This window comes from Meles meles, chromosome 10, assembly GCF_922984935.1.
Source record: "Meles meles chromosome 10, mMelMel3.1 paternal haplotype, whole genome shotgun sequence".
Lineage (NCBI taxonomy): Eukaryota > Metazoa > Chordata > Mammalia > Carnivora > Mustelidae > Meles > Meles meles.
This window is the reverse complement of record NC_060075.1, coordinates 5,471,037-5,486,529: the sequence shown is the minus strand read 5'-3', so window position 1 is coordinate 5,486,529 and position 15,493 is coordinate 5,471,037. Positions and strand designations below refer to the sequence as shown.

Below are 15,493 nucleotides of genomic sequence, written 5' to 3'. Positions count from 1 at the left end.
CTGGCCACCTTGAGTGGCTTCAGCCTGCTTCCCGAACCCCAGAGGAAGGTTCTGGAGGGAGCGCTGATCTTCCTGACCCTGGTCAGATCTGGTATTTGCATGTGAGCACTCAGAAACCTTGGTCGACACGCAAATATTATTTTTGATCTCAGAAGTGTAGGAGACATGACGACAGCCGGGTTTTACATGAAGAGGCGAAACCACAGTCCGGCAAATGACAGGCTCTTAATAACGGGCCTCTCCGTCCCCGTCAGCAAAACGCGACTTTCGGTTCAATACTGGGTTCAGATTTAATTCTAAGGTAAATGAGTGTTTATTACTTTATTATTTTAAAAAGAGTCTTCTTTTTTAACCACATCTATGAATCAAGTCCAAGACATCTGTCATTCCTTCCCCAGGCAAGGAGCAGGCGTCAGGCTCCTACCTGATTTCCCCCGGGCATCCGATCAGATACTCCTCCTTAGTTTCTTCAGGAGGTTGAGAACCCCCTGATTCCAGAGCTGCTGTGTCCTCTGGCCACCTCTCCAAGGGGCACCAGCCTCCCACCGGGGCTGTCAGAGGCCTTCTGGAAGCAGCTGGTTGGATTGGATTAGCCAGCCCCGGCAGCGAGTTCTAGATCTACCTTTTCATTTTCATGTACTGCCCAGAAGCTTTGCCAAAGTCATTTTCCTACTATGCACAAGGACTATTTTTTTTTTTTTTTGCCATATATCATGTCATATGCCACTCAAGGGACACAATTTAATGCACTGCTCAGCTTCCCCCTCCTCGCGATCTCTGGGACGTGTGTGGGGGCCCTTTGCTCCAACTCAGAACCGGGTGCTCGGGAACATTCCACGTCAGACAGCAGTGGCCACCAGGAAGTTAAAACGAAGAAGTCTGGCATCTGATTTTGAGTGGGCAGGACTAAGCCAGGCCTCCGGGGGGCTGAGAATGCTTTGGAATGCTTTGCTACACCAGCCAGCCAGAGCGAGACCCACCCCCGATCCACAGGTCCCTGGAAATACTGAATTGCAGACGCTCCCCACATGTCCCGGTCACACTGGTCCCAACCCCTGTGTGTGGAGAGGCGGTGGAAGGTCCCAGAAGCCAGTGCCACCACAAAGCAAACTTCCTTCTCAGGGGACACCAATCAGGCAGGTGCTTTTCCTTCCCACATGAACCCCTGGTCTGTCGGATTCCCCAGCCAGGGGGGCAAAGGGTCCATCCCCTTGGCCCTCGACACTAGCTCTCTCTCCACGCACACGTTTTATCCTTAACCAAAAAGAACAGCTCCAGCCCATTCTCTCTCTTTCCCAAACCGCTGGTTTTGCCTAAATGAATGATCCTCCAACTGAGCACCAATCTCATTGAGCCAGGAGGGGTGAAACAGGGGACAGTCACCAAATAGCGTTGGGCGCTTCACCAAAAGCATCACCACCCATAAGGAGGCACCTGCCGACCGAGTCCTCTGACTCCTGCCTGCAATGACACGCGCGCACAGCGACCGCCTGGGAGGCTACGCACACGCATGCACGCACGCCGCGGGGCTTCCCTCCGACGACCCAGACCAGCAGAGCACGGGGCCAAGGGACTGTCCTACCAAAAAGGCCATGGGGCTCCGACTGGCGCCTCTCAGTGCTCCGGTTTGCGTCCTTGTGTTTCTTGTTCCCCCTGAGGCTGCCGAAACGCTTCATGAGGAGCCGTGGCCACAGGAGCAGCGACAGGTGACCATACCAAGACCCGTCGTACGGGTGTCAGCACCAGGTGGCCGGGAACCGGGAGAGGCCAGGCATCAGCCGCAGGTGTGGGGCACGCGGCAGCCTCAGCCCCCAAGGGCTTAGAGACCCGGCCCGTGAGTGCAGGTGTCCCGGCCGGGGGCCCTCACCCCCACGCAGGGCGGGTCGCTCTCGGGGCCAGCCGCCACCCTGGGACTCGCGGGCAATCCCACAGCAGTCCTCCCTCCGCGAGAGTGCTCGGCTGTCCTCCCGCCACACCTCCGGCTGTCGCGGAGCAGCCCCGCTGTCCTTAAGTAGGCAGGGAGCTGCCCGAGCGCACGCAGAAGCTGCCAGTGGGTTTGTTTGTGCAGCTGAGGTCAGCTGCGCGCTCAGACACTCCAGGGCTTTTCCCCGTTAAAATCAGAAAAGACTAAATAGGCAAGCGGAGCCCGGGCCCGCCGGTCATGTGCAGATCCGCAGATGTCTCTTTAAAAAGACTGTAAAAGGAAACCGCCCCGGACAGACAATTCTTGGCACCAATGGGCCAGAGCGCATTCCCATTATGACATGACATCACACAACTATTTTGATTCATGTGTTCCAGAGTTCCACGGGGTCAGCAGGCTCTGGCTGCTTCTCGGCGGAGGAGCCCCAGGTCCCTGGGCTGGAGATCACCGAACCCACTTCAGCTCACGCTCCTTCGTGACGAAATATGTGAGACCACCTGTGAGACGGGGATGGGGGGCCCCCGGCATTCCCTGGAAGGTTCTTCAGCAAATGCATGACTTGGGCCCCGGGCTTAAGAACTGCAGAATACCAGAGCTTGCTTGCTTCTGTTTATCTATTTTATTGTTTTATTTATGTATTAGGCTCCATGCCCACAGAGAGGCCAGCGTGGGGCTTGAACTCACAACCTTGAAATGAAGACCTGGGCTGAGCTCGAGTCGGACACTTAACCAAATGAGCCACTGAGGTGCCCCCTAGAATGACAGAGCTTTTAGACAGAGATTTTAGAAAGGATCTAGTCCAACCCCTTTCCATTAAAACGGGGAAGCTGAGGCCCAGGAAGCGGGGGGACTTGCCCAAGGTCCCGTAGCTAAAGGCAGAACCAGGGCTCGAATTCTAATTTCCTTGACTCCTAAGCCAAACCCCAACCTAATAAAACACAACAAAAACCTCATACGTGTTTTGTAACTCACAAACCAAAGTTTAAAAATATGAGATAGAAAAATAACATTTAAATTAAAAAAAATTGTTTTCCCAATATCTTCACGAGATTAAAGGGGCGTCACAGGGTGTGCCTGGCTTTCTGAGCCTGATAAGTTATTTCCCACTTCTGGGCCTCAGTCTCCCCTCTGTGTATCAAGACTAGACTTGGTCACATTAGGATTTCGTCGACTTTCGGAAGTCTGAACTTCAAACGGCTGTTTCGTGTGCCTTTCCTTTCCTGCTGGGACTGACGGACAGAAGCAGTGATCAAATATTTGTAGCCAGGACGCGTGAACGAACAAACAAAATAGTTCTGCTTTGAAGGAATTTGCAGATGACAAGGATAAACTGTAAAGCAATACGAACGGCCCAAGAAAACTGTATGGGATCGATGGCAAGGGGCCGGTCTGGACAATGATTGGCATCAGCATGCATGGACACAGGGCAATTGTACGCCCCCTGCCCCCTTGGAAGGGAGCGCTGGAGCTGGCTTTGAGGGTAGAAGGGTCAGGAGGAAAGGAGAGAGGCCAGGCCAGGCCAGCGCGGCCCCCAGAACAAGTCTCAAGACCCACCTCCAGCTGGGTCCCCCAGTGTCCGAGTGGGTCCTCTCTGTTGTTAAATATGGTCGCCCACACGTACCGGGATTAAACTCTGAAAAAGACGGCGTAAGTAGGTTTTTCCCCTTGAGATTTCTTTCTCTTTCTTTCTTTCTTTTTTAAGATTTTTATTTATTTGACAGAAAGAGACCACAAGTAGGCAGAAAGGAAGGCAGAGAGGTAGGGGGAAGCAGGCTCCCCGGCGAGCAGAGAGCCCGATGCGGGGCTCCATCCCAGGACCCTGAGATCATGACCTGAGCCAAAGGCAGAGGCTTAACCCACTGAGCCACCCAGGAGTCCCTCTTTTCTTTTTTTTTAAATATCTTATCAATTCAGATCCTAACAGAAGTAGGAATGCTCTTCTGATTTAAAAATAAAAGAAAAGAAAGCAGGAGCACCTGGCTGGCTCAGTCGGTAGAGCATGGGATTCTTGATCTCAGGGTCATGAGTTCAAACCCCACACTGGGCACTGAGATTACTTAAGAAGAGAATCATGAATAAAAATTCACTTAGAAAAATAAAAGCAAAGCAGAACTTGTTTATGAAAATGCTACTAAACACGTATTTCGGTAACAAAGGGACATATTTGATTAGAAGGAAAATGAAAAATTTTTCTCGAAGCCAGTATAATATTCTTTGTACTAAGTGATAAAGAAGGTAGCGAGACATAACATTTCAAAGCGTGGCGGCCAAACATGGGCGAGTGTAAATTTGGGTGGAAAATAAACAGTGACTTTGGCGTGCCTGGCAGTTCTGTGCTTTGTTCCGTGGTCACTCACTCATCAAGTAGTTATTAAACCAAATGTACAGGCCGGTGGCTGATGGAGATTAGTGCTATGAATAATTCAAAGGCATTCTTGTCCTCTAAGAATTATACTTTAATTAGTAAAATAATAAATCCTGTTTTTGGGTGCCTACCCGAAGCCCATTGGAGTGCTGGTCACCCTACAGTTCTCATCTTACTGCCATCTTCCCACGGTCCTGTGGGGCAGGCATTGGTAATGCCATTTTATTTAGAGACGAACAATAGGGGCACCTGGGTGGCTCAGCGGGTTAAGTGTCTACCTTTAGATCAGGTCATGATCCCAGGGTCCTGGGATGGAGCCCCGTGTCCGGCTCCCTGCTCAGAAGGGAGTCTGGCCCTCCCTCCCCGCTGCTCATGCTCTCTCTCTCATAAATAAAATCTTAAAAAAAAAAAAAGATGAACAACGGAGTCAGAGAGGTAGCTTGGCCAGGATCACACAGCTAACACGTTGGGAGGACACGGACTTGAACCCTCGTTATCTGATTCTGAGATTGACATCTTCACACAGTACCGACATTTGTCAGATACGGGCCCAGGAAAATTCACCACAAGCAAGGCAAGAGTCTGGGCAGTACCCAAAGCTGGATCTTATGGGACGCAGAGGACTGTGGGGGACTGGAGTGCTTTGCGAAGTTTCTCTGTTCTCACTGGGCCTTTCTGATCTTCAGGCTGGCGGACTGACAGGAGAAAGAGAGAAGGACCCCGTGTGAAAGTCCAGCCCGCAGGTGGGGGGTCTGTGCTGCCGGAATTGACCAAGGAACTTGCTGTGCTCTGCAAACACAGAGCTGACCTTCTCGCCTCCCCCACGGACGCGTGCAGGTAGGTCCCTGAGCAGAGACTCAGGAAGCCCTGTTGTTCCCTCTGCGTGGCTCGGCACTGGGCTCCCCACCGTCTGAATTCACTCAGTACGAGTGTCTGGGGCCTTGGAGAGGGGCCGAGAGAAGACAAGTATTACCCAGATCATTCAGCGCCACTGCGCTGTTACTGAGATGGTAATAGAACATTCTGGAAAGAAATGGTCATCTTGGTCTGATTCAGCAAAAAGGTTTTGGCCCAGGATAGTTCCTTGTCCTGCAGGATGGAGTCTCAAAAGCTTGAGACTGGAGGTTAGTGCAGCTTTCAGCCTGATAGGGACACAAACTCCCAAACAGACCCCACCTACTTCAACCTGTACTTTCGCCCTCCCTCGAAATGTTCTTCCCAGGGTCGGTTTTACCCAAGGGCAGAGGTAAAGGCTGTTGGCGACACACGATTTCAGAAACGGAGGAGCAGTGGCGTCCTGGAAAGTGTGGAACGGGCAGATCTCTGGGAGGCCGCGGGCAGGGGGAGGACGTGTTCGGCCACGTTCCGTGGTGTGAATGCTCCAGCACGGGCCCATCTCAAGGCCCCGGGGAGGGGGGGGCATGGACAGACTTGCGAACTTCCTGATAATTTAACAATTGGCTCGCTTGCCACTGGGGTCTTCCTGTTCGACTCACACGTGCCTGGAATTCCTTCAACTGGGGACAGCGCTTTTTGTTCCACAATTAGGGACAAACACTGACACTTTGGCAGAGGGGACACGTTCACACAGCAGGTGAAGCCTCCCAGGACCCTGCCTTCAGCATGTTGACCCAGGGGCTGGGAGAGAGAATCGCTCACTCCCTTCTTCCCCGTTTCCATCAGCTGATGGTCTGGGACGAGCGGGGGCGGGGGGGGGGGGGGGGGGGGACACGCCCTTTATGCCACTGTGATTCAGCCAGCAGGAAGACATTCCGACGGAAGGCTTTCCGTACTTGGGGATCTTTTTTAAGAGAAGGACTGGGGGAAAAAGGAACTAGTGGCTCCCAAGATGGAACTGTCCTTTTTAAAAAAAATCTTTTTAAATTAAAAAAAATTTTTTTTATATATTTATTAGGGTGAGAGAGAGCACAAGAGAGCAGAGAGCACGGCGGGGGGCGGGGAAGGGCAGAGGGAGAGGGAGAAGCAAGCGCCCAACACGGAGCTCGATCTCAGGACCCCGAGATCATGACCTGAGCTGAGGGCAGATGCTTCACCGACTGAGCCCCCCAGTCACCCCTGGATCTGTCGTTTGAAATGTATCTTTAAAGGGTCTGGGCCTTTCTAGGTCATACTTTACAAATCACTTGTTGGGGTCACAGCCGGAAGCCTGGACTAGGACCAGGCCCCTGGGGCAGGAGCTGCCTTCTGTCCTTGCACTTGCTCCAGGCGGAGGGAACCCGGCCTCCCTGACCACCACGTCGGGGGTTCTACAAGGTTTGGGGAAGGACGGAATATGTTGTTCGCTTTTGCTGTTGCTGGAGTCGCAGTCTTTCGACTATGAGCTGATACCCGACAATCAGAACAAGACAAGAGCGCTGGAGAGCACGCGAGCTCGCCCCATCATTCTGCGTGTTCGTGGGCTGCTTCTCTCCCAGGAGACGCTGAATGCTCCAGGCACGGGGACTCTTAGCCCACAGGAGAAGCTGAATCAGCACTTGGTGATGAGATCTTCGAAGCAGCTGGTGGGCTGGGAGGTGGGCCAGGGAAGAGAAGGTTGTGCTCTGTGCCCCCCGCCCCGGTCACCTTAGGGGCAGTCACCTGACCCCCACGGCTGCCTCTACTGGAGGCCTGAGAGCCAAGGGAGGCTGTTGCGATGCCCCCCCCCTCGGTCAGCCGACTGTCTGCACCCACCCTTGGGCAGCACCTGCAGGGTAGGGCTGAGGGCAGGGGCACCATGACACTGGGGAATGGGTCCCCTTCCTCTGATGCTTGCGTTTTCCCTGGCGGACTGGTCTCTGCCCATGTGAACCCTGCACACCACGCAGGAGACAGAGTGCACCGGTGACTGTCTAGCCAGTGGCACTGCTGGTGAGAGGAGAGATGGAGGAGAGGGGACACCACGGGGACCGCAGACAGGCCCACAGGACAGCGCTCCCTCCCCACTGCCGCGGGATGCGGGCAGACGGAAAGCTCTGGCTCCCTCCCTGTGCGGCCCGCGGCCTCTCCACGCCCTGAGCACCTACACGTTCACAGAGCTCTGATGTGTGAGACCTCGCTGGCGACCCCGGGGACCCCGAAACACACGTAACCCAGGGCAGTCGTTGGAAGTTCTCCACTGGTGATCAGGAGGCCTTGTTCCCACAGCCCGGCGGCAAGCGCTAAGACATAAGGCCTCTGTTGTCCCCGTAACTTGGTCCCATTCCAGGCTCGTGGTCATGGCTCCCACCAGGACTCGTCCCCTTTCTGCGTTAGCCCCCGCGGCTGATGTCGCCCCATCTCTGTACACATGGGTGTGCAGCAGCAGGGGCCCCACCGCCGAGCGGGTCCTCACGGGGTCGCGCAGGTCGCAGACCATCCCGTCCTCCTCCCTCAGAAGCTCGGGCGGGGCCGTCCAGGGAGCCATCCCCCTGAAGCCCACCCTCACTCTGGATTTCCAATTATAATAAAATAAAATTTTCCTAGGTCCCAAACTTGGTCATGGAAGCCACCTGCGTAGCGTGTCAGGTGCGGGTGCGAACGGTTCACCAGAGGGTCACGCGGGACCGGGATAAGACCCGGCAGGCCACCTTATAAGGCACTTCCGGCCCCGAGGACGGGTTCTCACAGCCTCATGCACCCCTCAAGCGCGCCCTCGCCCCGGGGGACTGTAGACAAGGCGCAGGTGCACACCGAAGCCGCCGGCAGGCCTGGGCCTGGCTGCCATGGGACCCACCCTGTTAGGGACGCCGCCGCTGCGTGAACAGACAATACCGACGTCTCCCGGGGGTTTCCCCACCACACAGGCAGGCAGGCAGGAGGCCAGCCCTTATGATTCTGTTTAATTAATACAAAGAAACGGAGCTTCCGAGAAGCCGACTGATTTGCCCAGGATCCCAGCCAGGGGAGGCCAGCAGTAGGGCTGGGGTCAGACCCGGGGTCGCCGGTGCCCCCCGCCAGCGGCATTAGGACCTCGGGTTGCCTCTTCTCTGTCGGGATGTGGGAAGAGCAAATAAAGACATCTGGACTGAAATCCGACTCCGAAAACCTCTGAGGATCATGTGACAGTACCTGAAAAGCACCCAGAGCCCCGAGAGCCTGCGAGCCAAACCGAATCCCGGTGTGTAAGAGGGGAGCGGGCGCCCTCGGCGCGCGGCAGCACACAGCGGCTCGCGCTCTCCCGCTGGTTGCAAAAGACTGGGTCCTATTTCATGGAAAGTTCTAAAGGTCACTGTGTCACTTGACTCTGAGTGAGACTGCCGTGTCACCTCACCGGGGCCTTCCGTGTCCCTTCTCGGAGCTGTTTATGCGGTCGAGGCTCCGGACGGGGACGCACCCCTACCCTGACTCAGGCCCGCGTGCACGCTCACGTGTCACTGCAGCCCGCTCACGGTCACGGTTACTCACCCGGTCCCCGTGAGCTGGAGGCCGGAGGCTCCAGTCTGAGTGACAAGAGGGTGACTTTTTTGGCAAAGACAAACCACCTCTGCCTAAATAGTTCAACCCACACCAGGGACATCTAAACCCAGTGACAACAGGGTATCATCTTTAAGAGCACAGAAGTGTCTATGAAGAGTGAGAAACGATGGCAGTAATTATTTTTGGCATGCCCAAGGGCAACGCCTGAAAGCATGACTCCCTAGATGGTCTCAAAGTCTTCCGTGGGGCATCATCACGCGAGATAAAACTGCAAAAATATCCTGAAAGCTGCAGAGCGTTGTAGGTGGAAAGCATCGTGTCAACCTTAATGCGGCCCGGAAAGATCCTTCCCGGCTCACACTCCGAGCGCCTCAAGGACACGGAGGGGAAAGCCGCAGCAAAGCCTCGGTTACCGAAAGGCGCCTCCTTGGGCCCTGACCCAGAGCTGGCTGCCTGGGCTCTGCGTCTCGGTGGAGGGCGTCGGATCCTTAAGCCTGGCCAGCCGGGCAGGCGCCAGGACCTGAGCTAGGAGCAGCCCACGGGCCATCCCTGCTCCCAGTCCCAACCCAGAGGACAGAAGTCATCGGACAAAATGCTGCTCATTAGCCAAAACACTCACAGCCCAAGCATTTTATTTCTTCAGTGAGGAACCAAGGGACTTTGCTACTAAGAATTTACCTTTTTTTTTTTTTTTTACGATTTTATTTATTTATTTGAAAGACAGAAATTACAAGTAGGTGGAGAGGCAGGCAGAGAGAGAGAGAGGAGGAAGCAGGCTCCCTGCCGAGCAGAGAGCCCGATGCGGGGCTCGATCCCAGGACCCCGGGATCATGACCTGAGCCGAAGGCAGAGGCTTTAACCCACTGAGCCACCCAGGCGCCCCAAGAATTTACTCTTTTTAACCACATGCACGAAGAACACCGGTAGGGGGTGCTACCAGGCAAGAACACTGGCGCAGAGCACGTAGCTGACCCGAGGACGGAGACAGGGAGGACGAGAGTCAGAAGCCCTCACCATCCAGAGCCTAGTCCCTGATCGTCTGTAAAACGTGAAGTTATAGTTCATACCTTTCGAAGAAGAAAACTTCCAAGTGTATAATGCATCTAACAGTTAAATAAGATGCATGTTTTGGTGCTTAATGGTTGAAGTTTCAAATATCTCAAAAGTTAACTTGGGTGGCTGGTTCACTTCTTGATGTTGACAAAATATAACAACGCTATTCCAAAATTCAGATCAGTGGCTCATTCAGATTGGCCTTATCCCACACGTGTCCGATGTGTCACTGATATCACTCACCCCGACTTCCTCTCCCATGACATTATGATTCTGGGGGATCGCAATGCTGCCTCTAAGGGGGTGAAAATGGCTCTTGGGGCGGGAGATGTGCTCTTTTCACACATGAAGTGCCCACAGACCCGCAGTACGAAAATTATATACAGTGTATCTGTCCTGCTAAAATTGCAAAGGGGTGATTAGAAACAAATGCCTAAGAAGGCTCTTGGGGGGGGGTGGTGATAAGAAGAAAAGGCCGCTTAATTTTTTAATTTTAAAAAGGAAAGCGGACGGGAAACTGAAGATGTTAGGGCGTGAGTAAAAGAGAACGTACACGTTGTATCATCGATAAGCCGTAAAACAGCTGACTACGTACACAATTTTAAAAGGTTCCTTTTAGGTTTTGGTGGAGTGGGGTAAGGACTATTGCCTTTCAATATCTATCATGGCAAATTGTTTGTGTTTTTTTGCTATCATGTAACTGAACCGCTTTACCGAAAACTAAAGTGTAAAGAAGAGAAAAAAAACACAAGCAAAAAAATCTTGTCAGTGGGGATCATTATCTACAGCAGGAAAGTTTAGCAAGGTGCATTCACAGTATGTTGCTTCAGCAAAGGCTAAAAAAAGAAAAGAAAAATGTTGGGAAACACTGTTGCAAGCGGAGCCTGAAGAAAGCAGCCCCTGGCATGCACGCCCATCTGGCCAGATCTCCCGCTTTATCTCTTATCTCTGGCCCAGATTTGGAAGATTAGCAGAACGTTAGCCCAACCCTCCCCCAGGGAGGAGAATGCACTAATTCATCAGTGTAGCGGCTTCCTGCCCTTCAGGAGGTTTGGAGCTAGTCCAGCGAGGGTCCCTGCAGGATCAGAGGGCGAGGAGGAAGGTGGGAGGTTCTCCTCCCAGAGCCTTACGTTCTCCTCCCAGAGTCTTACGAGCCACGAGAGCCATCGCGGCGTGTCCTTCCAACATCCCCACCAAGAAGAAACTCTGGGAAGAGACTGGACCTGCTGCAGTCAGGCAAGGAGCTCCTAGAAAGTCAGAGGGTGAAACTCAGGAACGATGCTCCAGACAATCTCTTGTCTTTGCTCTCCCCTCACTGGGGGCTTTAAGGGGATGGTCAGACCCTGAGGCGGCCGGTCACAATGTGGTGACAATGAGGCAGTCCCCTCATCCATCAGCGTCTATCCTGGCATCTCCAGAGTCAATGAGCTGCGGTCCCTGGCACCCCCCACCCGTTCATTTCAACAACTCTAAGCATCCACTCGGGCCAAGGACTAAGGAGCAATATGTTAAGGTATTTTTGGTCATCAAGACCCTGCTGTCATCGAAAGTAAAAGTTTTTACACTGCAAAGGACACGATTAAGAGGAATAAAAAGCCGTCCACAGAAAGGGAGAAGAAATTCACAATGCATACGTCTGGTAAGTGTCTGGCATCTGGAATGTAACAAGAACTATAATTCAGCAACAAAAAGACAACCCAATGGAAAAATGAACAGACATTTGCCCAGAGAAGATACACAAATGGCCAATAAGTACATGGGACGATCCTGACGTCCTGAGGGAACGGCCAGTCAAAACCACAGCCAGCGCCTGGCATCCACGAGGAGGACAATGGGAACAAGGGAGAAGGGAGAAGTTGCAGGAACTGGAACACAAAACTGGGAATGCAAAATGGAGCAGCCACTCGGGAAGACAGCTCGGCCGCTCCTCATCAAGTGAAACACGGAATTACCACAGGACCCAGAGACTCCACGCCTAGGTATCTACCCAAAAGAACAGAAGACAAGTGTTCAAACATAGACTTGGATGTCGACGTTTCCAGCAGCACTGTTCACGGTAGGCAAAAGGTGGAAACAACCCAAATGTCCGTCAGCAGATGGATGGGTGAGCAGCACCTGCTCTGTGTGTCGGAACACAGGGAGTAGTACTCATCCATAAAAAGGAACACAACGCTAACACCTGTTACAGCATGGAGGAACCCGAAAACAGCATGCTGAGTGAAAGAAGCCAGGCACAGAAGGCTACACTTTGTATGATTCTATTTATATCAAGTGTCCAGAAGAGGCAGCTCCGAAGACACAGAAAGTACATCAGTGTCACCAGGAGCTGGGGGGAAGGGGAACGGGGAGTGGTGGGTGTCAGGTTTCCATCTGGGGCGATGAAAACGTTCTGAAACTGGATGGCCACGAAGGGTGCACAACCATGGGAACGTACTTGATGCCTCTGACTGCGCACTTTAAAATGGTCAAGATGGGGCCCCTGGGGGGGCAGCCTCAGTCGGTTGAGCGTCTGACGCTAGGTTTTGGCTCAGGTCATGATCTCAGGGTCATGAGATGGAGTCCCATGTCGGGCTCTGCACTCACGAGGGGGTCTGCTTAGGATTCTTTATCCCTCTCCCTCTGCCCCCTCCAAAATAAAAGAAAATAGTTAAGATGGTAAATGATCTGTTGTGTTTTACCACACGAAAAGGAGTTACATTAGACCAGGCAGACAGCAGAGGAAAAGAGACGTGAATTCCTCTACAATCTGGGTTTAGGGAAAGGCTTTCTATTGATGTCTAAGTGCTTTTATCTACGGTCCAGGGGCCATCTCTGTTTCTTGGGAATCGTCTATTCGTGTCTGTTGCCATATTAGCTCAGAGATACCATCTTTATATTTTGTCACAGCCGCGTGGTACTCCCGTGTGGACATACCTTCTCTGCTGCACCCACCGCTCTCCTAGACGCACGCGTATCTCCAGTGCGTCTGCTGGGAGGACCGAAACGCCGCGATGTCTCAGCAGCCACGAGCACACTGAGCACCGGATCCTATTTCCAGATACTATCGGCCAATAAAAGTAGCCCTTGCTACTTTTGGGTAGATGGCCGATTCCAGGCCAGGGCAGGGAAAGGACAAAACGAGGCTGGAAGAATTCTTTGATTTTTTTTTTTTTTAAGATTTTATATACGTATTTGAGAGAGAGCGAGAGTGAGTGAGCGAGAGAGCATGAGGGTGGGAAGGGGCAGAGGGAGAGAGAGAAGTAGGCTATCCACTGGGACCAAGCCCCCCCAGGCACCCCCAAAAGACTTTGTTTTACCAGAAAGGAAGGCACCGTTCTGACATAACAATAGGGACAGTCCCAGGAAACAGGGACCAGCCTGGGGGCTCCTGCTGGCCAAGTCTAGGACAACCTGAATGTCAAAATAGGATCATGACAAATCAAACCACTGAATAAAACGGGAGCCTGTGAGCACCTATGTACATACATTCACAGGAAAGCAAATTTCCTTCCTTAGTAGAATTTCAACCAGTCGCTATAGAATCCACGATAACATCGGAAAATCACCTTCTGGCAACTGCCACAGTAACAACCCGGTTGGACGGGGACTAATCAGCAGATGCAGAACTAGCAAGTGAACATTTCATGAGAAAGAAGATACTTACAGAACCTCAAAGCAGTGTGGCTTCCAAAGGGGAAAACAGTAATTCAGTTAGGATCTCACCGTGGCAGAGGCTTCCCTTCGCCCAGCGATCAGTCTGCACCCCCGGGAGTGGGTCCGAGGGACATCACGCATTTCCCACCGTGATGCCAGCCGGGGCACGAGACGTGGGGCCCCGCCACCCGCCCAGCAAACCCCGATCTAACTGTAAGGATGCGTCAGGCAAACCCTGAAGGAGGCAAAGTCTGCCCAGTAATGGGTCTGGGGTCTTGGTAGATGCTGAGCTCACAAGAGACAAAACTGAGGGCTTCTCTGGATTAAGACATCTTGGGAGAGACGAGAATCACAGGCAATGCCTGATTGGGCGTTTCCTCTCCCAAAATATGATGCTACCAAGATAATCTGTGAATGGAGAGAAAATCCTGTAGTTCAGCGAATACTACCCGAATCACATTAATTTCCCGAGTTTGGTCATTAAACTCTACTTCGGAGAATGCATTTGTTTTTGTGAAATACACGCAGAAGAATTTAGGGGTAAAAAGGACATTATGCTGGGACGGATTCTTGACCGTTCAGATTTTACGTAAACACCCACATATTTATGTATTCGGGGGCAGACAGGAGCCAATTCGGGAAGATGGTAACGCCAGGGAATCAGGACAAAGGGTCCATGAGCATTCTTTGTACTCTTTTTGCAACATTTCTGTGAGCTTGAAATTGCCAAAATGAGATGCTATTTTTTTTAAAGATTTTATTTATTTATTTGACAGACAGATATCACAAGCAGGCAGAGAGGCAGAGAGAGAGAGGAGGAAGCAGGCTCCCCGTGGAGCAGAGAGCCTGATGTGGGGCCCGATCCCAGGACCCTGGGATCATGACCCGAGCCGAAGGCAGAGGCTTTAACCCACTGGGCCACCCAGGCGCCCCAAGATGCTATTTTTAAAAAGGAATTCAGAAATAAAGCAGCAGGGCAAGAATCACTAGCATCTCCTTCCTCTCTGTCCCACGATCGCCCAAGCAGGCCCTTAGAGCACGGGAGAGCTCTGCAGCTCTCTGAGGGAAAGGAGAGTCTTCTGGAAACTTCCCCTTGGCTTCTCCCAAATACTAACCACCGCCCGTTCTGAGAACACCCTGCTGCCCGGCCCTCGCAGACACCTTTCAGGGACGCCGGCATGATCGCCAGCAGAGGGCGCTCTCCCAGAGGGGGACCCGCACCGGGTGCCAGGCGGCCGCATAGCTCTGCAGTGTGTTGGCTGAACTTTTCAGGAAACTTGGATGCCACACATACTTTTCCTTTCTTTGTGGGTAGGCGAGATGAGTCACATTTTTCTGAAGTCGGCAGGGCCCCAGGATTCAGTCTCACCAGCTGCCCCGATCCAGAAGGCTCCAGCAGTGGCCTGCGAGCCAGGGCGGCTCAGGGGAGGTCTGGGGACGGGGTGTGGCCAGGGGAGATCACACGGAGCCAGGCACAGGGTAGAGCCCGTGGAGCTCTGCATCCTGGCGGCACGTGGTACGTCTGCCCGCAGCAGCCCCGGGGGAGAGCCGGGCCCTGGCTCACGGCCCCCCGCAGCCTTCTCTCACCTCAGGCACCGCATCAGAGCCCACCGGTCCTTCCGGCCTCCCTGTCCGCTCATCTGTTCATCCACTCCCCACCGCCTTTCACTCCAACAGCCTCTCTGATCGTGGGACCCGGGGCCAGCTCAGGAAGGGGCCGGATCCTGTGTCTGGTGGCTCTCTGTTGTGGGCGAAGCCAGCAGCAGGGGACCGAGTCCCTCCTTCCCGAAGGGGAAGCTGGAGGCACAGCGTGGCATCCGTCCCTGGGACCGGGAGCGTCAGAGGCCAGGGATGTGCAGCAAGACGGGCTCAGAGCCAGCCCAGGGCCGGGGTGCAGAGGACCTTTCGACTTGGGTGTGGTGGGAAGGATTGGTGCAAAGGAAAGGATTGGGGGTTGCAAAGGGGATAAGATGGTCAGGTTTATGTTTTAAAACGGGGGGACCCGACCCTGCTGACCACCTGCTTTTATAAATAAAGATTTATCAGAATGCAGCTTACACCGTCTGGGGCTGAGTTTCCGCAAGACACACCAGGTGCCCACAAAGCCTGAGACGTTTGCCATC

At 53.3% G+C, this 15,493-nt stretch overlaps 1 protein-coding gene across 5 annotated transcripts in view; it reads right to left on the bottom strand.

Annotated features, from left to right (window-relative positions):
• The window catches only part of PRKAG2 (protein kinase AMP-activated non-catalytic subunit gamma 2), a 248,359-nt gene that overhangs the window by 139,319 nt on the left and 93,547 nt on the right, over positions 1-15,493 (bottom strand). The window contains exon 1 of one of the 5 annotated variants that reach the window (XM_046020203.1): positions 1,583-1,993. The exons of the other annotated variants lie outside the window; for them this stretch is intronic. Within the exon in view, the coding sequence (XP_045876159.1) occupies positions 1,583-1,676 (94 nt within the window). The 5' untranslated portion in view covers positions 1,677-1,993. Of the gene's footprint in view, positions 1-1,582; positions 1,994-15,493 lie in introns of those variants that run through there. 5 annotated transcript variants of the gene reach the window in all.